At 41.4% G+C, this 22,094-nt stretch overlaps 1 protein-coding gene across 1 annotated transcript in view; it reads right to left on the reverse strand.

Annotated features, from left to right (window-relative positions):
- MAGI2 (membrane associated guanylate kinase, WW and PDZ domain containing 2) overlaps positions 1-22,094 on the reverse strand; it is a 902,006-nt gene that overhangs the window by 119,190 nt on the left and 760,722 nt on the right. Inside the window, exons 11-12 of the mRNA XM_058657499.1 lie at positions 13,672-13,703; positions 8,307-8,496 (exon numbers count right to left, since the gene is read on the reverse strand). Of these exons, the coding sequence (XP_058513482.1) occupies positions 8,307-8,496; positions 13,672-13,703 (222 nt within the window). The remainder of the gene's footprint in view (positions 1-8,306; positions 8,497-13,671; positions 13,704-22,094) is intronic.

Consider the following 22,094-nt stretch of genomic DNA (forward strand, 5'->3'; position numbering starts at 1 on the left):
GCTATCTTGGTGCTTACCCTTTGAATCATGCAAGGAATTCCAGAAGCGGCAACTTCAAGGACTTAACAAAGCAGAGAGGAACTCCACAATTTGTCTTTTGTACATTTAAAACTATTTTGAAATAAAAAGTGAAGGAAAAAAAGCAGAAAGCTAGAATAAATGATCATGTGAGTCCCTGATTTTGATTATGAAGATGTAATTTTAAAAATATAATGCAGCCATGTGAAGAGCTATGAGAAAAATGAGTATTTACTTACTGATTTTTAAAACTTAAAATAAGATCAAAACTGGATCACTTTGGTGTTGAGCTTGCTTATTCTTCACTCATCAAAAAGGCATAATGCCCATTCCCACCTAGTAAGCTGTGCTCTATAGTAAGGAAAACTTAATTTCCTAACAGAATTGTTATTAAAAAGAAGAATTAGATGACTAGTGTAACTGTCTTTGATGGATAAATATCTTTTCATTGGGAATAAAATGGCATTTTAGATTACCATCGTCTCATTAGGAGGTACTTGCCAACTAACAATTAAAACTTGGCTTACTGCAGCATTCATGGTCTCATATTTTTTTTATGAAAGTCCTTTGGGTTACATTATCAACTTGTACTACCAAAAAAATGCCTTAACACATTCAGTGCCTTTCAAACGAGGACTGATTTTATGGTCTACATTTTTTCATATCTCCACCCCCTCCCCCTTTTATTACTTTTCTAATTCTGAAATAAGTTGATAAACATTCACATTGCATTTAATTTCTAAAGTATGTGAATGTATGTATACCCCAACTTTTACCTTACTATTTATGTTTCTGAACTTACAGTAGGGTGACTTTCTAGCGTGAAAAGAGGCGATTAGAAACAGAAATGTTTTCATAGTTTTTTGGGAAGCTATCCAAAGTGGCAGCTTTTGATATTAGTACTGCAAATTAGTTAAAATGTACATTTTTGAAGATGATAAACAAAACATAACTGGATTTATGGATCGCCTTCATCAATATATTATAGGTGAGGCCTGACATAATGCCTGAAAAATGAGCAGAAAGGCAATCTTTTCATACATAAATCATAATATAAGTAATAGAAATATATACATAAGATAAATCTCACTGAGATACAGATAATGTCTTTTTTTTCCCCTCTTGGGAAAAGGGTACAGAAAATTAGCCTTCATGGTAAAGTCAAAGCCATTTTAAAAATATAAAACTTTTTCTTATTTTGAGTGTGATATTGGTGAAAAATGTCTTAACACTCCCATATCATATTATTTTAATATCTCATTAAGACACAATGGTGCTCCTGGAAACACATCTTTGGGGTGGAAGGGGCTTTCATTAAGGCCACTGGGTAGCAGCAGTGTCTAAGAGAATTGCACGAAGGTGAAGATTTTCATGGCATGGTGGCTTTTCACCATCATTTAGTTGTTTGCTGCATCTATTGCAGTCATGATTTTTTTTCTTTTTTAAATTAATAATTTTATTTTTATAAATCGAGAGGGAGAAGGAGTGAGTGAGCAGGTAGATAAGAGAGTCAGAGAGCTTTCATCAGTTAGTTCACTCTTCAAGCATCTACCTCAACAGAGGCTGAGCCAGGCTGGAATCAGGAATGGAGAACATGACCCTTAAGACCCCCACCACTGAAGCCATCATCTGCTGGCTTTAGGGTCTGCACTGGCAGGAAGCTGACACTGGGAGCAGAAGCTGGGACTCAGACTCGGGGACTCAGATACGGTATGGTGGACTCTTAACTGCTAGGTCCAACACCCATCCCAGCGTGTATGCCTCTCTCTCTCGATATATATATAAAATCTTCCTTAAACTTTCTGATATTTTCAATGGGATTCTATCAGGTGTGTAATGACACAGAAAAGCATGTGTGGAGTCCAAGAAGGTTCCATCAGGACCTGCACAGGACTTCTGAGCTCTGGTTCTGAGCACTGCGGATGGGTATGACCCTGTGGGAGCAGCTCTCTAGAGTCATGCTGCCAAGGATAAGAGTCCTATGCCAGCCCATCTCTCCAAATGTCTCCCTTTTAGGATGGCACAAACTGTAACCTTTATTTACTAGTAACAAGGAAAGATAATTATAAAAAAATTTTGAAGCATTTAGACAGGCAACCATCTATTTGCGATCAGCATTGCATGTGCATTGCATCTGCATTACTAGAATAAATAATTAAAGTTTGGTAATGGACATAAGATGTGATTTAACCGCCCATTTTTGGTCAGTTACAGCCAGCAGTTCCATTTCAAGTGGGGTACTGAAAGTCCCCATGGCTCTCCTTATGACCTTTAACTGACCTGTGGTTTCTTTGGATTGCCACCTTTACTGTGATACTCATTGTGTATTACGGGTTGTTAACGCCTTCTAACTTGTGGAAGGAAAAAATGGATGGTCCTAATTTTTTCTGAAGTCAATCTAGAGGAATTTCTGTTCTAAAGAGGTGACACCATAAGGCAGGTTACACCATATGGATCTCTGACACTTTTATGATCCTACCTTTGAGTGACATCCTACTGCAAAGGAATGTGGACATGTTGTACCTCATAAATTGTTTATTTATAATAACCAAGGTTCAATGTGGAGAGGAAAAAAAACACACTTGAGTTGCTTCAGTCAGTCATAATTCAACGTGGGTTAAAACTAAAGGACAAGACAGAGAGGGAAGAGTTTCAGGGAACAAGGCCTTTTCTTCTTTATTCAGGTTTGAATCTACCCCCTCTGTATCAGCACCCAGGGTTATGGGGTGTGGCATACCCAGCAAATGCCCACATGAGCCAAGGGGTCAAGTCAAGCATATAGAGTAAGTCTGGCTTAAAGACCAGGGAAGCATCAAGGCTTGCCCTCCTTCCCAAACCAACATTAAAATCAAATCATTCAAATGCTTGAAACTTTATTCTGGAAGATTCTAACTGAACTATACTCATTTTCTTTATCCAGTGAGAAAATGAGGCACTGTGTGAGGCAGGCATCCACCTGTACTTTTTGAGCATATTCTTCCCTAGGGTTAGGAGGAAGAGGCAGTTCACTTCCTTCACTTCTGCGAATGCTGCCATGTTGAACTCACTTCTGCTGGGTAGTGAGAATGAGAACTCCACAGCGTAGTACTCAACTGCATGAAACTTTACTGCCTGTTTTCAAGCTAATTGAACAATGTCCTGGGTAGGAGACATTTCGCTGGAACTTTGGCCGTCAAGGCAAGCTACCATCCTCAAATTAAGAACAAAACTTGTGCAAATAATATGATAAGCCAAATAAAGAAACTAAAAAATACAGTTATCTGAGTAAGTACTGACATTTTTATTCACTCTGTTTGGATAGATGAAGGATCCTTGAAAAGTCAGTGGAAGATATGTTTTATGGAAAGAATTGTGCATATCCAGATTGAACTTCTAACCTCCTTGCCTATGATCCATTTGAAGTACTCTCAGATTCTTGAATAGCTCATGTAATAAAGGGAAGCCATACAATTTAGCCACATTTAGAAAGTGGAGGAAATTCATTGCCAGTTCTGCAGGAGACCACACGCCATGACAATCTTAGGGGACCCTGCATGTGAAACTACCGTTCACAAATTCACAGGCAAGCAGGCCACTAAGAAAAGTTTCCTGTTGTATGAGACATTCATGAACGAAGGAAGGGTACCATCACATCTAGAGAAAGATTGGGGAGATAAGAAAGGACAAAACAGTCACGGTTCTTAGAAGTGTCTCCCCACCCCATTGCCCCCCAAGGTTAGAAATGGTATGTATGGTCCAACATTAGGAAGGTGAGCACACACACTGAGAAACGTTAAGCTAGGTTTCTTACGGCTACAAAGAAAATTCAAGTCTTTATGAGAGTTACAGAAAAATGACAGAAAACAGAGAAGTGAAAAGTAGCATGGCCCATCCTATTCTGCAAAAATGGTCACTTGCTTTCATTTTTAGAGATTCTAAACAACGTGTACGGCAAGAAGTTAATTATCCACACAGGCAAATATGCACCAAGAGAAAAGTGATGTTTGTTTAAAAAGTCATTGGTAGAGATTAGCTTGGGGAGAATTTTGCTCTGTTGTGGGAACTGGTGGTAATGACAGGGGGTCAAGTGTTGAGTAATTGACATGGGAATACACAAGTTTCACTTATTGACATGGTTTTTCTCTGCTTGTAAGTTCAAGCTGATATTAAGTTGGAGGGGAAAAATATTTTTACACAGAGTTCTCCAGGAAGAGAACACAGACAATTCGGAGAACATTGATGAATCAATGAGACATTGACACCTAGCAGTGTCATTGATTCAATGCTGGTTTTGCTGAGCGAAGTTGAGACTCCATCAGAATGACCTAGTCATTTTTGCTGCACAATGTCACCCATAGTAGTGGCTATATTGTTCAGTATTGTATTGCTATGTGTGCGTTTTTATGTCCCAGTGTCACAGAAAGTTCCAATGAGCTTGATGAACCCCAACTAGGTTTGATTTTTTTCTCTTGGGAAGAGCTGAGTAGAGCTCCAGACACTGTTTTGCGTTTTCCACGTTCCTGTTGATGGGTGTGAAGCCTGGCGGGGCTGCCTCTGAGAACTCTGCGCAGGGCTCTGACGTAGGAGGCACTGCCTGCCTGGAGAGCAGGGGATCACTCCTGTCCTTTTCTCCAGTCAGTCCTAACTCACCTGGAAACCTTCCCAAGACAGGTGGTGTTTCTAATTTTCCTCTCCTAAGCATGGACCTGTCGTATTCTGCTTTCTGCTGCCCTAGTCTTCTATGGCTGTCTTTCTTCATCTGAAATTAGAGCATTTTGCTCATAAATGCGCCTTTATTATTAAGATGTCCTGCGCGGGCACATTAACATGTCAGCATAATCTAATCAACGGAGTCTGTACAGCGTTTACATCCTTTGATAAATTTCTATCATTTGCACAGGACTGGTGATTTGAATTCAAATCATTCTTGACAGACTTGAAGGAACAGGCATTCTGTAACTCTGGCTCATGGGGCATCTTTTTATTTGGTGATTGCAACCTACCCAGGAATGTAAGTGCATAAATAAAGAATCACTTTAGCCTTAAGTGTGACTCCAATAGAGGTTAGCTTGAGATCACCATACGCAAGAGGACTAAATCAAGAATTGAATTTAAGTAGTTTGGGTTAGGATTCTCTTCCATAAATTCCCAGGCATGACTGGTTTCCTTTCCACTGTAACAGAGTGGAGAGGCACAGCAATACACAGAACCAAACCTAAATGGTATGTGTATGCCAAAGAACTAAGAAGAGAGTGGCTGTGAGTTTGAACATTTTATGATTGCGTTAAAACAACAGTTAAACAAAAGTTTGAACATGTTTTATGATTGCATTAAAAATAAAACCTGCTGGAAGATGATAAAGAACAGGCTGAACTTCGATCATTAATTAAAAAAAAAAAACCTTCTCTTTTAGAATTGCTCAGAAAGTTCAAGGGAGAGAATGAAACTTTTTTTATACTTGGAAACAGAAAGCTTGTAGGAGGCACAGTTATGTTCTTTGATGAGAACCTAGAGACGCTAGTGCATGCTCTCTGATTTCCTCAACCTTCAGGGGTGGAGATGCTGTGTCTGAGCTCTGTATTTCTTTCATACTCCGTTCAGCATCACGAAATGATGCGAAACAAGAAGCAGGCAGCTTGGAGTACCATGGCAGTGGCAGCAGCGAGGCACGGGCACTGTGGGGTGGGGCATCAGGCTGCATAGGCGGACGGGGAGGAAGAGTGGACATGACAGTTGTAGGAAGGTAAGGTTGATGGGTTTGGCTCTGTCTGTTAAGCATGACAAGACCCTGAATCCAACCAGGGGTTGTAGGGGCAGGGTAAAGAAAATCAGAACACCTTTAGGGTTGAAAGAGGGTCACAGCCAATTCCTGCCTCAGAAAGCGAGGAGGACAGAGCGGCTATCAGAAAACTGTCAACAGAAACCTGGCACTAAATACTAGCATGTCTTTATCCTGAAGGAAAAAAGCTTTGCATTGGTTAGGGAACTGAAAACGGTTGGCAGCCAATGACTGGTGAAATAAGAGATAGGAAGCAGCATTCCTTACAGCTCCCTCAATGTAATCTCAAAGTCAAACAAGTCGAAGCCTTGAGCATGCTATTTTAATTAGGCAGTGTGTTTCCACTTCCTAAGCTGGAACCTCCACAGGTCACTCTCTGCCGGTTTATACTCATTCTTCTTATTTTCTTCCGGATGTCTCTTATTATTTTGTACATGTCTCCACTGCACTGAGAACAAAGCAAGCATTCAATTAACAGTTGGTGGGCCCGGCATGGTAGCCTCGCAGCTAAAGTCTTTGCCTTGCACACATCAGGATCTCATAAGGGCGCTGGTTCTAATCCAGGCGGCCCCAATTCCCATCCAGCTCCCTGCCTGTACCTTGGGAAAGCAGTTGAGGACGGCCCAAAGCCATGGGACCCTGCACCTATGTGGGAGCCCCAGAGGAGGGTCTGGGCTCCTAGCTTTGGATTGGCGCAGAACTGGCCATTGTGGCCGCTTGGGGAGTGAATCAATGGATGGAAGATCTTCCTCTCTGTTTCTCTTCCTCTCTTTATATCTTTTTAAAAGAAATCTTTTAAAAAGAAACAACAATAAACAGTTGGTAACTGGAAGCAGGAAACGTGCTAAAGAAGTCTGAGCTGACATCTCTTCAATTTTTTTTCACTTTAATGAACATTAATATCCTGTGTTTCCCTCCACCCCCCAACACATCACAAGCTAAGATTACCAACTTTGCTCTTATTCTACCATGACAAAAGCAGTCTGAAGATATAGTCCCCTGAAGATACTTCCATTGTTCACCCAGAAAGGGAGGGATGAGATAGAATAGCTCTGGTACAGCTCATTAGTTTTTCAGAAAGTGTGTATGGGGGATTCATTTGGAGCAAAATGACAATGATATCTCAATGGCCTACTGTCCTAACTATTTTATCAACAGAAATTACTTCCACAAAAAGTCTTGGTGGACGGGAAAAGGTATAATGCTGGCTTCCCCTTTTGCCAGCTGGGTGCTGATTCTTAAGCCCTGAGCTCATCAAAGGAGTAAGCAGAATTAAGATCCTATGAGATCACACACAATTGAAAACCTGCCATTCCTGCTTCTGATGATAAGGCTGGCAAGAAGATGCTGGCAGAATGCTGTGAGAGGGGAAATCAACAGACCATGAATGGGAGCGCCAGGGACCAAACCTTTCTCACTGGTTCCTAGTATACTCTTTCGCCAGATAGATTCCTATCCTCTCACATGTTGAGACGCCCCACAAGAGGGTTGAAAGAGCACCACAAATGCCTGTGTCGTATCAAATGCCTTCGGCTTCTAATATTTATAACCTGCGATGAAAAGTCATTTGGGAAGTATTGAGACAGGCTCAACAAGTGCACGCACAGGCGATATTCCAGGAACAGCATACAATGGGCACCACTGTATTCAGTGAGATGTGGAGGATGAAATTCTGGACACCTGGTACTGAACTGCTCTTGAAACCAGTGGAGGTCATGACCGTGACTGGGTTGGGACATCTCATTCTGGGCCGTAACCTTTCCAATGATGCGTTGAGGGGGGGTCTAACAGACCTTGCAAGCTGCAGTCTCAAAATAAGATGAAACAGATTAAAACCTGCCAACATTTCTTCTTCTTTGGTAACTTTGGCAGAAGTGGCACCTTTCACATACACCAAAAAAGGAGGCAAAAAAAAAAAAATCAATGTTTTGGGTTTTTTCCCTAGGGCTTAGGGGCAAAAAATTAAGAAGTACATTTAAAATGGAAAGAGATCAAGCTTACTCTATGAATAGCTGTTATAATTCCATTTAGGAGAAGTTTGGATGTTCTAAAGTACAGCAAGTTGAAGTACCTAATAACAACGTATTTCATAATAGGTGAAAAAATGTTTAAATGAGATTTTTGAAAATGCCCTTATCACAGTCAATGTTTGACATGTGCATATTAATCTGATCATTCTGTAGAATAATTAGCTTACTTACCCTCACCTGATCATTTTACAACATGTGTAGGTATCAAAATATATTCTACCTCATAAGCATAGGCAAGTATTGTTTGTCAGCTAAAAATAAATCAACACTACGAGAAGGGGGACTGGGAGAAAACCAGCCCTTTCCAATGTTAGTTCTGTTGGTCTTCCTGTTGAGAATCGCTTTTGGCCTTTTGGCTGAGATTGGATGGAGCGTCTGTTGAGATACCTTTGGTCCTCAAGATATAAAAGCATACCAGATCACCCAGCCTCAGCCTGTGGCCCGGCAGGACATGAGCGACCCACACCATATACCCTTGTGTTAACGCGGCTTGCACTTACGCCTACTTTCATAAATGGCTCTCGATTTCTCGTAGAGCTCATAGGGGTCAGGCTTCCGTGGGTCAAAGGCCTCTGTTGAGTCGGGGAAGGAGCTCCTGTGGAGGGCGGGTGGGAAGGGCAGGTTCTGTGGGATGGCGGGAGCAGACAGACTCGTTTGAGGACTGCCTTGATTCTCCCAGCGCTCCGTTATCTGAAATGGAAAGAAAACAGAGGAAATGACGGGGGGGTCAGTTCTTTCTGGCCGTTTCCCCTTGTCACCTTTGACTTGTCTTTCTTGCTTTGCAGAGTTTGAAACATCAGTATAAATGCTTTGGGAGACAAAAAGATTCCATACCCATGTAATTAAGCACTCCAGATCATCACAAACAAAAGTGATGCCAGATTTATAAGCACAAACTTAAATAACCCTATTACCTGTTCACCGGTGATTTCCTTGCGTCTGCTCTTTTTAAAATAAAGATAACATCTGTCTGAAGAACACTCATATCTAAGTACCCAGAAATCCCTGGCCTCATTTTTTCCTTTGCTAAGATGGTCTCAGTTTATTTCATGAACTCTACTAGAGCAGGCGTATTCTGCGCATACCCATTTGCATATCCCATCGGTCTCCTATGCTTATAGCTTTGATCATGTGCCTTACAGGGTCTACATAAATAATGATACAGCCACCTGGGATTCAGGATGGTTGCTCAGATGGGCGTCAGTCTAGTGATTCCCCCGCTCAAGCGCTACTGCTGTTGTCACTGCTAACCCGAGTTACAAAGGAGCGGAAGAGTACCTCCCAGCTGAACCTGACCCTCTTTTTGGAGCACTGCAAAAGAGGCGAGGCACTGAATAATATTACTCTTTTTGTGGCTTCCCTGAGACTACCTATGAACAGTGGCACCTTCACCTAGAGTCAACCATCCCATGACTCCTCATTCACACTCAACTTCTGCCTCTGCTTAGAAGGAGCCCGAGGCGTGTGTATAGTCAGCCCAGGTTAACCCATCCCAGCTCTCAGGGTCAAAGCTACACTCCCCAGATGCACAGTGGGTCTCCTAAGGATTTTTCCTAAGGCTCATCCCACTCCTACATGAAGGTAGTTGGGTTTTCTCCTCTTCCCTACGATTAGCCATATGTTACACACATTCCTCATCTCTTTTTCTATCTGCCACGGTCACCAATTTCCACTCTGCATCCCTTTCCTCAATACACTTGGTACTAGATTCAGATGAACCATATCCTTTCCTGAAACATTTTTGTTAACCAGCTTGCCCCTCCTGGGTACACTGAACGGCAACCTCTGCACCGTCTACGCCTCTGTTGCACCACTCCCCACACTCCACAGTAATAATAAGTTGCTCTGCCCATGTGTCAAATATGTCACGGTGGGAGCCAGGGGCTGCATTTTTCCCCATTGCTGCAATAGTGATACACAGCTTGTACTTGGAAAATGTTCAGCGAATGAATGAATGAAATCGTGAATAGAACAGGGACTTTTTTTTTAACTGGAAAGTTCTGATATCCACAACACACTGACCTTGACTGGGTCATAACTGTCTGTTCCTTAGACATTGTGCTGCTTTTGCTTGCAAATAGGTGCTGCTTAGGGCTTTGTCTCAGATACTCACCTGTCATGTGCCACTATTCTGCAGCTGGCAGGGGTGTGAGGGACCAGGCATCCCAGTGATTATCGATGGGAGACCAGAGATCCCTCTGGCTCACCCTACTCACCTGGAACTGTGGCCAGGGTGTGGATCGAGCCAGCGAATTGGGAAAGAAATGGGTCACTGACTCTTCTTTCAATAAAATCGACTTCACATTGTTTTCTGTGTGGACTGCCGCCTGAGACTTCAATGGAACGCTTTATATAGCTTAATGAGGACAGAAAATCTCTAATCTACACCAAATCCTTCCTGTCGAGCATAATTTCTGGAAGTACAGGGAGGGGTCTGTATCTTGTTTGAAGTCTGGCACCTTCTGGGAGACATGATGATCAGACACAACCTATTATTCTAACAGGAGGGCTTGGTTCCATTAGAACACATTGCAGGGGAATAGCTGGTAAATATGGTTAGAACTTCTGCACATTATTTGCTCAGTGGGTCTTTTGCCCCTATTTAGTTAAAAGTTTTAATTCACCCGATAGTAAAAGTCACATGAGAAGCCACTCCGGGTTTCTTTGGTTGCCTCCTCTGGGTAAAATGCCTGCTAACAGACTTTAGCCACCACATACACAGGCATTCTGTTTTTGACTTTCTCCCTTCCATTTCTAAACACAAGATACCAAATGCCAAAGTAAGTATATTAGAATTGTGCTCTGAGCAGCTGTGGTATCCCCGCCTTGCCTGCATCTCACCCTGAGGATGGTCTGATACCCAAATGTGTCGTTCTGGTGCACATACTGTTCACATATGGGCACTGGAGCAAATATGCTTCCAGTGAAATACTGGCATTTCTGAAAAACAGTCTTGAAACTGCAGAACAAATAATGCTTTGGTCTCTGTGTGGGAAGTTCTCTGTGGCAGAGTGACAAATGTTACCCTTTCAGGGGCACAGAACACGGGGCATTAGTTGAGAGTCCAGCTCATGTTTTCAAAGCAATCACAACCTCTCCTTGTGACATTCATCGACATTGGAATCACTCTGTCAGGGCTTCTCAAACGCCAGTGAGGTGGGTGCAGAAAATCACTGTACCCAGAGAAGGCAGAGTTACAGTCCTGCTCCTGGCAGCTGCAACCCTGTTCCCTCCAAAGTGAATTACTTGTGGCTTTGAGCCAGAAGATATGGAGCAAACCACTTGCACTGGGGTTGAAGGTCACTATAGCGCTAGCCCAACTCTAAGTCCTGAAGGGTGATCCTGTTTGTTCCTCCATCATTCCTTAGATACCATGGCTGCTGGAGTTCCGGCTTTCTTCCTGGGACACCTTGTGTTTCTCTCCATCTTCAGGAACCTCCTGGACCTCACCTTGCCCTGTTGCCCAGGTCCAAATAGCTCTCTTGTTCTACCTAGTGTATCCCTGGCCTGTCTGGACTGCACACCATCTGCCAGATGCTTATCTGTCACCAATGTATCTTATTTGGCTTCTCTTGGCACAGTGATGTGCAAACCTAGCTTGAGATCTGTGAATATCTCACTAGAGTAGGAAAAAATAGAATTGCAATGTTTTCTATTTCTAGGAGAGGTTTGTATCTGTGCTGGTCTTGGTGAACGAAGGAATGGTGGACAATATGAAGGAAAACCACTGAAACATTAGTGCAAAGAGTAAAAATATACCCTCCCCCACCCACCCATATTCAGGCATCAAACGGTAAAACATAGAAAAACCCATCCATAATCATGGGTTATAATAGTTCACCCTAGTTTCTGATTCTAGGTGGCACAGAGTGCTTATAAATAAGGTAGATTTTTTTTCTACCCACAAAACACTGCGTCTAGAATCGATTTTATTCGTAGAAAAGCTGGGGTACACTAAACTCACCACTATGATTGGCAGGGCTGGAAGATAGATGCATCAGAGTGGACTAAATATTTGAAGAATTGAACTTGAATCTCTCCAGCTGAAGAGGTTGAGAACTCACTGCTCGTCAAACATAAGTGACTGTTTTGCCATGGATCAGCTTAAGATGTGGGTGAGTAGGGCACAGAGCATCCAGGACTGACCCAGGACCAGGAGGAGGCCAGAACTTATCCAGAGGAACATTTTGTTACTGGCTAGAGAAATCATCAGTGCTCTTCAGAGGAGAGCGTACGCATACCTGCAGAGAGTAGGTGGGTTGCTGAGTTTGTTTCAATTGTTGTCTAACGCTAATTTCATAATGCTAACTTCTTAACTAAGGGTTCATGCACCAAAGGCAGTTTTCTACAGAGATGGTAGCTTGCATTTTGAAGTTCAGCATATGGAGGCACTATTTTGGCACCTAATACAGATTAACCTAGAACCTTCACAATGATCATCCCAGAGGGGTGTGTTACCTCTGTTTTACATGTAGGTTTCCACTTAGTTCAAAATCAGGGAGTTAGCAAGAGGAAACAAAATATGATCCTGGGAAATGGGCCTTCAGGTTCTGCACCTCAAGTATCTGTATGATACCGTCTTATGTTTTGCCATTGGTCTAAAGGATTTCTGGCAGATTCATGGAGGCTGTTATTACATCAGCAGCTCTCTGTCTTTACTCGGCCTAGGACCTACTCATCCTAGCCTTAGCTTTGGTGAAGATGCATGGGTTTAAGACTAATTGTCCACCGAGTTCTATAAAACTGTTTTTGGAATTATTGACTATGGATGCAATTACTGTAATGACAGCAAATGCTGTAATTACACCAAATGACATAATTTGTATAAATGTGGTACATAGAAGGAAATCACTGGATGGCATAATTGTAGCAAAGATGAGGTTGCAAAGGTTTCTTGCTAAATTAGATCAAGATGTACACAGCCCCGGAACACACATTTAAGTTAGGTGGTGAAAAGAAGGAACAATTTAGAAGTTGGACAAGGTAAACTAAGCTTCACGTTGGTGCACACCCTCCTGAATGAGGACATGCTGGGTGAGAGTGTTTGCTTGGCCACCATAGCTGGCCAGCTGTTGATTTTGGACATTCCATGCAGGATAGACTCTTGTAAAACACCGAAAGATGGGATCCCAGAAAATCAGTCTCACCTTCTGCAATTTGGACAATGAATAGTCTCAACTTGTAGCCAGTAAAATGCTTCTAATTACCAAGCCAACTTGGCTAACCTAGCCTTAGAAAAACATTGCTGAAATCCACCAGCCTGCCATGTAGACATAAAAACTCTAGGATGTTTCATCAAGGGGAGTCTGAAGAAGATGCAGCGAGCTGCACTCTGAGTGATTGTTAGGTTTGGTAGAATACGTATTTTCACATTCCAGGCTTATACTTATATACACAGAGCAAACACAGAAACATACATAACTCACACACATAATTAGGTTTGTAGATATCTGCATAAATATATAGAGTTAGATTTCTTGTGAATCAGATTTAATTTACTGGTCAAGATCTCCAAGGCTATAACTTGCATTGTTTATAAAAATTCCATATTAGAAGGACCATGGAGTATTTCCAAAGAGGAAAACCAAAGTTTCTACATAATTTTCATTGCACCAGATGAGCTAGTGTTTGCACTCATTTCTTAAGTACACATCTTTACAAAGGGTGGGACTGTCTGTGTAGAAATGGAAGATGATGTTATATGTCAGACCAAAACATGACAAAGGGACACCAAGCACTTGTGCTTTGGGCATCTCCTAATCTCAGAGGGAGAGGAAATTCTGAAGCCACCCAACTCAAGTCTTGTCTAGCAGGATTGCAATAGTAACTAGAAACAAAGAAAGAAGCATAACAATTCCAACTTACAGGCTTTGGAGTTTTCCATGGAGAAAAGAAACCTGTAATAAAGAAAACAATATTTGAAGTTTGAAGATGTACCCCACTCTTACTTATGGATGGCATGATATTAGGATCACTGTACTTCACATAAAATTCATTCATAGCAACAAAATTCTGCCTGACTGTATCATTTTCTCAAGTATTTTCTCTGGGATTGCATTCATAACACTGAGTCCAAGAACACATCCTTTCAGGCTACTGAGGATTCCGAGGCAGAGAGGGTGAGTGACCACTTGGCAGCTGTCAGTTGCTTGACGAGGTTCAAGTCGAATGATCCTGAGGGATTTCTGCCACACAGCCTTAATGGGGCGGTTTGGGGAAGAGTATACACACAGAGAAGTGTTGATTTTTGAAGGCTAAGTCCGTTTACTCAGTATAAGAAATGATTTTGCTTTATGCACCTTCTTTGTGCAGTTAAAAAATTACAACCCATCACCATTCTGAAATTTAAAAAAACATCTGCAAACCTATATTATGAAGGCAACTCCACCATAAATTTTCATGTGACTGATCACAATCTAAGACTTTGCTCTGGAGCAGATTTCTATTTTATTATCCTTCTCTGTAAGTGCTAGCAATATGCTTTACAAGAAGTTTCAATTGTTTGTTAATTGACTAAATCATACATTATCAAAGCATTCCCTCGTCCCCCTATTACTGAGTTTTTTTTTAAATCAAGCGTAGTATGATGATTTGACTTGACCCTATTTTGATTTGAATGATTATGCAAATAATTCCAAGGAAAGGATACACCAATTCTCTCTTGGTGGTCCTATGGTTATGCTGTCGTATGGAATGAGATTTTTTAACAAGGTGTAAAATCAAACTTAAAAATAGTGGAGTTACAGAGGACCGGGGTTAGTGGTGCCATATACCAGCTGCTGTACTATTCTAAAATTAATCTAACATATGGATAAAATTACCTTCTTATCAGATTGAATCTTCCATCTTTCATCAATTTGCTCTCACATTAATGTCGGCTGATGTCTAGCAAGTTGTTAAATATCAATGAAATGATGAAGACCTGTTATGTATTACATATGGCCCTTTAAACTGGAGCTTATTCAGCTATAGCTGATGACCATAACCAATTTACAGTAAAGAAAATCTATGGATGTCTGGATATACAACTATCTAGACACCTAAAAGATACAGTAAAAACATTAATTGCAATGCACCACTGTGAAGAGCTGACAATGTGTTCTATGAAATGAAGGTAAATGTAGGAGTCATCAAGTTTCTGAGTTTTCCGTAGAACCCAGAGTTACAACAGCTCAAGTGTAATAGTCATTTACCTAAGTAGCTTGGTACAATTAGCACTTTTACACTATACTTGTTCATTCTCTTTGCAGTTATTGAAAATGACTCTAAAAAAATCTGACTTGGTTTTAATTTAACTATGAGGGTTTTATCGCATCTTTCTCGGAGTCAAAAGTAAAAATGACAAATACATACATTTATCCCCATGATGCATTCTGCCAAATGTCAATGAAAATAGCTTGAGCAGGAGTTAAAAAGTGAAAAAATAATCTAATGGTCCTCTAACAATTATTTCCATAAAGGATGAAAGTTATTGACTGGCTCATGGAATTGTCAGTAAGCAGTTGTTTTGACACAAGATGTCATTTCTCAACTTGCTTTTGCATGGTATATTTTTTTCTTTTAACTTTCAACTTGTATGTGCTTGTGAATCTAAGATGTATCTTTTTAAAATTTTTATTTTTCATGTTATGGTTCCATAGGCACAGGAATTCCCCTCTTCACTCCTTCATCTGCCCCACCTCCATTTGCTTCCATATTGTTAAAATTATAATGGATCTTCACCGATAGTTACAAGTCCAATATTCTGCATCGGTTAGACAATGGTGGATAGCCTAGAAACTGTGGTCTAGCTATATTTAACAGTGTCATTGGGAGTCTTCCTTCTATTCAGGAGTAGAGAGGTATATTGCAATGTATCTTCACTTCTCGGTATGCTAGTCTTCATTGTATAGTTCATCTATGAGAATATATGTATTTACTTGTTATCTATATTTCTATTTATCTTGTGCTTTGCATGGAAGTTGTTTGATATCAGAGAGAACATATGAGATGTTGTCTTCTTGGGATTGGTTTATGTCACTGAGTATAATGGTTATAGAGCTCGCATAAAGACCAGAACAACAGACGTAGTTAGAAATTCATAACTTGTATGATACATTGTGCTGCTCTGACAAATGGTCAATCATGGTGTAAACTGTGAAAGTAAGATGAACAGGAATCATCCTTTTTTTTTTTTTTTTGGATATACTCAATTTGGTCCTGACTAAGCCAGAAGATCACACTTTCTAGGTGATGAAACTTCAATTTCCTGCTTAATTTCATTGGCAGATCTACAGAAATGCTATCGTAGTATGGGTCAAACCATTGTTCTGTATGATAAATGGGTAATAATTTCCTCTGGAAAAGTCTAGTCTATTTCAATCGACCTGTGAAAAATGAACTCAAACCAAATAAACACTTCAACATCCTTTAAGAGACAGTCAAGCTATCATATTGAGCTTATTTCTGAAATTAACCTGGCAGGAGATGATCTCATGAGAAGGAGGGTTTTATGCACACAGTGTTTCACTTCCATGTTACATGCATGGAGTAATTTCTACTGGGCTTAATGATTTAAAAATTGGTTACTTAGTTTTAGTGCTGCAGCCTAGCTCAAAGCCCATAGGCACACGATTTCCGTAGTTCTTCAGAAACTTCTATGTCCTTCCTGGTGGCCTAACCACTGTGTCAGATGGGATTTGCTCAGACAGCTAAGTTTCGGGCTTTTCAACACCCACCTTTCCGGGAAAGGGGATCAGCTACGAACAGATTTTCTTAAGCTTCAGAGAGCTAAGGCCGTCTTCCTTATAAGATCAAGTTCATAGGAGGCAGTTGGGAGAGTTTTGGCTTTAATTGTTTCTTTATGTCTTTTAGCTTTTAACCTTTATTTTGCTTGCTTCTACAGAAAGCTCCTGTGGGATTACAATTCCTTTATACTGGCTTGACCCATAGTTTCTTTTTAGGTCTGCTGTGTATGAGGGTGGGTGTGTGGTGTGTGCATACATACTAATTGAATCTAGAGTCTTAAAACATCAAATGTAAAAGACCTCAAGGTGGAGGGATACGGTGGATGACATGTGAATAGGGGCATTAGAGAAGGAAGCAAGAGGATACACTGGAATGTCTTTTCTGAAATCAGAAATGAATTGGAAATATCTTTGTAACTGTACCTGAGGGTCTGGTTTGAAAACGGTAAAGGAAGGAAGATAGGGCTGATTTCATATTGAGATCTAAAGAAAGCTCTGTATGTCAACTAAATACTCGTTTCAATAAATTATAGGAATGTTTGTCAGAAAAAAATATACCATGCATAAGTAACTTGGAATTTCAGTTAACAATCAATGATTTAGTATGGGCATTTCTCCAAAATAGCATGAAATACAGTAGAGACATAATATACTCTTACATTGAAAGTATATGCAAGTATATAGAGCTGAACTACCTGCTGGTTTGCTCCCCAGTGGCTGGGATTATGCCCGGCTGCAGCCAGAGCCCAGAACTTCTGGTTCTCCAAATGGATGCAGGGGTCCAGGGGCTTGAGACATCTTTTGCTGCTTTCTCTTATGCAGAAGCACAGGACTGCACTGGAAGTGGAACAGCCAGGACTCACACCTGTGCCTGTATACAACACCAGCACTGCACATGGTAGCTTAACTTGCTACAACACAATGCTAGCCCCAGGATTGTGTATTTTTATTTGTTAACTTTTGTCACTCTATATAGAGATCCATCGAAAGCCATTTTAGGTAACCATTTAAAACTAAAAACATGATAGTAACACCTATTCTCTCATGGTAAAGTGATATCCATTCAATTCAATTTTAAAAATTGGAAGATATTTACTCTTTCCCACATTGTCAAAAATTTCTCTTCAGAGAAACCTCGGAACTCTCCATGTGTATGGGTACTGGTGTTATGTTAGCGGCTTATTCAGTGGGAGCCTAAACTGAAGCCTCAACCTCAAGACATGCCAAGCCTTGAGGGTAATGTTAGGTTTGTATTCAAATCGCTTGGAGTTTGCCGAACACCTTGCCTTTTCTCAAGCAGAGTTCACAAAGCGGCTCTTTTTCAACACCTGCTCGACACAATGGAACCAGAGTGAAAAACTGCCAGTACATTCACAGTGGCTCTCAAGAGGGGGCCTGTTTCTGCTGTTTGTTTTCAAGCCAAGAGTGCAGCATTTATTTTCATAGAGCAGCAGCATCACTCATAGGAGGAGCCTCCAAAAGATTCATGTAAAGTACGTATCATGAGAAAATGGTCCATGGATTTCAATTATTTTTGTAAAACATTAACTTATTTTTCAATTTCCTCCTTTTCCATGAACTTTTGGAAGTACCCTGATATCTGCTGGGGGGGGGGGGCGGAAATGCACCTTTTAAAAGAGTATCATTAAAATGTCAAGTATCTTGTTTAAAGATGTATTTATTTACTCATTTGGAGTGGAGAGTGTGAGTGTGTGTGTGTGTGTGTGTGTGTGTGTGTGTGTGTTTGTGAGAGAGAGAGCAAGAAAGACAGAGAGGGAGAGAGAGAGAAAGAAAGAGAGGGGGGAGAGGGAGAGAGAGCAAGAGAGAGAGAGGGAGAAAGAGAGAGAGAGGGAGAGAGAGAGAGAAAGAGAGAGAGAGAGAGAGAAAGAGGGAGAGAGAGAGAGAGAGAGAGAGAGAGAGAGAGAGAGAGAGAGAGAGAGAGACTTCCACGTGCTGGTTCACTTCTCAGATTAGTACAACGGCACAATGGTTAGGGTTGGGCTGGGGCCAGGGTCAGAGCTTGGGTCCTGATCAGAAACACAATTCAGGTCTTCCATAAGATGGCAAGAACACAGTCTCTTGAGGCAGGAACTCTGCGTTCCAACGTCTGCAGAAGCAGGAGGCTGGGGTCAGGAGTTACAGCCAGGTGTTGGAAGCAGACACTCTGCAATGTGATGTAGGTATCTCAACCTGTTTAAGGCTATGGAAGCACCTGTGGTCCAGAGAAGGTTCTGTAATAGAAACAGGCAACTTGTGGTTGAGGTAGGAACATGCCAGCTTCCAGAAATGTCCACAGCTATCTCTGAACGCTAGTGGCCTGAGAGGCAGGAATGGGATGCAACATCTGTTACGGATGCTGTTATAAGTAAGTAGCCAAACTGTGCCTCTGCAAGGGGAAGGACATAAATAAATATGCAATGATTGCTTTGGGGAGGGGAAGGAAAATGATTTACGTAATGTTAAAATGGGAGTGGGGAATGGCTTTCAATTCTTAGGCCAGTGCTTATGAACCAGCTGCCTGGAGTACTGTATAAGGATTTGCGACTGGCTCAGCAAGAAAGACACCTGATGTTAGTTAGCTAACCAGCCGTGGGGAAGAGGGAGAGGGATGCCAGTGAACCCTGGGATTATTATTTTATTAGTGTAAGAGCTGTGTGGATATGTCTTTAATAAAATATAATAAATCCTTCCATGGATTTGACCTTTACAAATGCATAGCAGGTGGGTGTCTTTAGGAAGTTGGAGGATTCTCTAACTATTAATGCTATGAATAAGACTGTAATGGGACTTTAGAGGCCCAACAGCCACAGTAGGCATTAGTCATTCTGGCACCCTTTTGTTTTTCTTACTGATACATAGAAAGTACAATAAACCCCAGCATTGACAGAAGGAATAAAGATACCCAAGTTAGAGATGAGCTGTAACAAGTCAATGCTAGGTTTTAGCACAGTGTTTTAAAAATACTGATTTGAAAGAGAGAGAGAGAGGAAGAGAGGAAGAGAAAGAGAGAGAGTTGGAGAGAGAGAGAGAGAGAGAGAGAGAGAGAGAGAGAGAGAGAGAGAGAGAGAGAGAATGAGAGAGAGAATGAGAGAGAGAATAAGTTGGTTCACTTCCCAAATGGTTAAGGAAGGATCAGACCCAGATCAGGAGGTGGAACTCAGTTTGTGTCTCCCACATGGGCATCAGCAATCCAATGCTTGACACATCTCATGCTGCTTCGGCGAGCATATCTTGGCAAGGGACTGGAGTTGGGACTCAGGGCTGGAGGGAGGACTCAAATCCAGAATGCTGACATGAAATGTGAGCATCCCATCAGACATTGTAGTCACTAAGACAAATGCCTGCTCCGGCTTTCATGAGGAAAATATCTCCTGAATATTTTCTGAAGTCTAAGGACAGTATATTGTATGTTTTACTTATAACTGCTACCATTGTGATTCAAGTGGTTGTTACTTCCCAAATATTTTTTAGTTCTCACATTCAAGGCTGCATCGGAGTAATCATCACTGAGGTACTGCCTGATCCAGTCCACCCGCCACCTGCTCCTGTTCTTTCTCTTCCATCTGTTCTTTACACTGGGTCAAGTCGTCTTTTCAGAGCAGAAGTCCGATCACGTTACTCACCTACTTAGACTCCTGTAATCAAGCTTGTTAGAACACAGTGAAGAGTCTGACAAGAACCTCAATGTGGTCCCCATCCCTCTGTGTGGCCTCACCTGACCCTCACACCTTACTTCCATTTGCTTTGCTCGTTCTCTCTCTCTCTCTCTCTCTCTCTCTCTCTCTCTCCCATATCAGGCTCTTCCATATTCTTCTGCCTCCCTCTTAGCTTGAGGCATGGGCTTGTGTCCCTGTGTTAGTTACTAGCTAACTCCTGTGTCTTATTCAGAGCTTAGGTTTGGGATTGCTTCTCCTGGGAAGGCAGGTAGACTTCTCCAAGCTAGGCCCCATGGGCGGAAAAGCTCAGGGGTCTGTCAGCTTCAGCACTCCTTTCTTTTCCTTCCATTTTCATGAGCTGAAATCACCAGTAGGTTAAGCGTTTTTGCTCCTTCAACAACAAAAAAGGTTTAAGCCATCTTATAGTACAGTCCTTGAGATGACAAACCTGAGATGAAGGAATTAATTGGAATGGGACAGAGGCTGGTGTCTTCTCTAATTTTCAGCATCTGTTGTCTTCAGCTGATTCCCCTAGGTCTTTGCCTTTACCTTCCCATTGGGGTCTTTCGGTATACTCCTGTCCATCTCCAAATATCTCCTTGTTTTATAAAGACACCCAACCTGCAGGATCAGTTCACTTGATGCCAGTATGACCTCATCTTACCTCTGTAATAACCCTGTTTTCCAAATAAGTTTACATTTTGAGATTCTGAGGGCTGGGGTGTCAATACATGAATGTGGGGTACAGTCCCCTATGTTAATGTGTTTGAGCCAAAGTTTTTGCACCTGTTAAGATCAGAACAAAGGCATGATGGTAATAACATTTTCCCTTCACTTTAAGTCTCAATGCTTGCTGCATGTTTGTGTGTCAGGTTAAACTGCCTGTTGGGATGGCTGAGGGTCTCACTGGAGTGCTGGTTTGAGTCTCAGCTACTTCACTTGCAATCCATCTTCAACGTCACTGCATCCAGAAGGCAGCGGATTATGACTGCAGTGCCTGAGTCCCTGTAACCCATAGGGAAACCAGAATGGGGGTTTCTGGCTCCTTGGCGTTGACTTGGCCTGGCCCTGGCTGTTGTAACCATTTACTGAGTGAAAGAGCAGATGGAACATTTCTCTTTTCCTCCTTCTTTCTTTGTCACTCTAAATTTCAAATAAATGAATATACAAATTAACAAAAAATTCTGTGAAGACAAGGATTTTACATACGGTTTTGTTTGTTCTTAATTCCCCAACTCCTGGTGCAATACCTAGTGTAGAGCACACATGCAGTAAATATTTGCAGAATGAACAGAAGAAATGTCAACGTGCGTTTTTCAAAGCAGGCAAACATTTTTAATTTCTCTCCAACAACAACAACAAAAAAACCTTACAGTGATTTAGAAGTGTATCATTCTAGGACCAGTTGCGGATGTGCTAACATGGATTCCTTATAAACGCTGTGTTACGGAGATCTGGAATGGATGATTATGCATACCAGGGGCCTTCAGAAAGCTCATGGAAAATGGGATTAAAAGAAAAAAATATTTGGGTGCAAAAAATTAAAATCCAAGAATAGTTTTTGGCCTCACATTATACATTTTTGTGAATTTTTTGAAGACCCCTGGTATATATGGATTTCATTTTTTTTGCAACATCAAAAAATCCTTATATTTCCATTTCATTTCCATGAACCTCTTGAAATCCCCTAGTATATCATAGAATCAACTAGAACTCTGACAGTTCTCGGGTGTTCCCCATGCACTTGCAAGAGCGAGACAGTACAACCAGGACATGACCCACAATCTCTCATGACTACTCCAAATCTGTCACAGCGAGATGACAGAGTTCCATGCACTGTCTTTCCCTATAATCTTCGAAGTCACTGAAGTCTCACACAATATCCGTTTGACTGTTGCCTGTTGTT

Source organism: Ochotona princeps, chromosome 32 (genome assembly GCF_030435755.1).
Source record: "Ochotona princeps isolate mOchPri1 chromosome 32, mOchPri1.hap1, whole genome shotgun sequence".
Classification (NCBI taxonomy): domain Eukaryota; kingdom Metazoa; phylum Chordata; class Mammalia; order Lagomorpha; family Ochotonidae; genus Ochotona; species Ochotona princeps.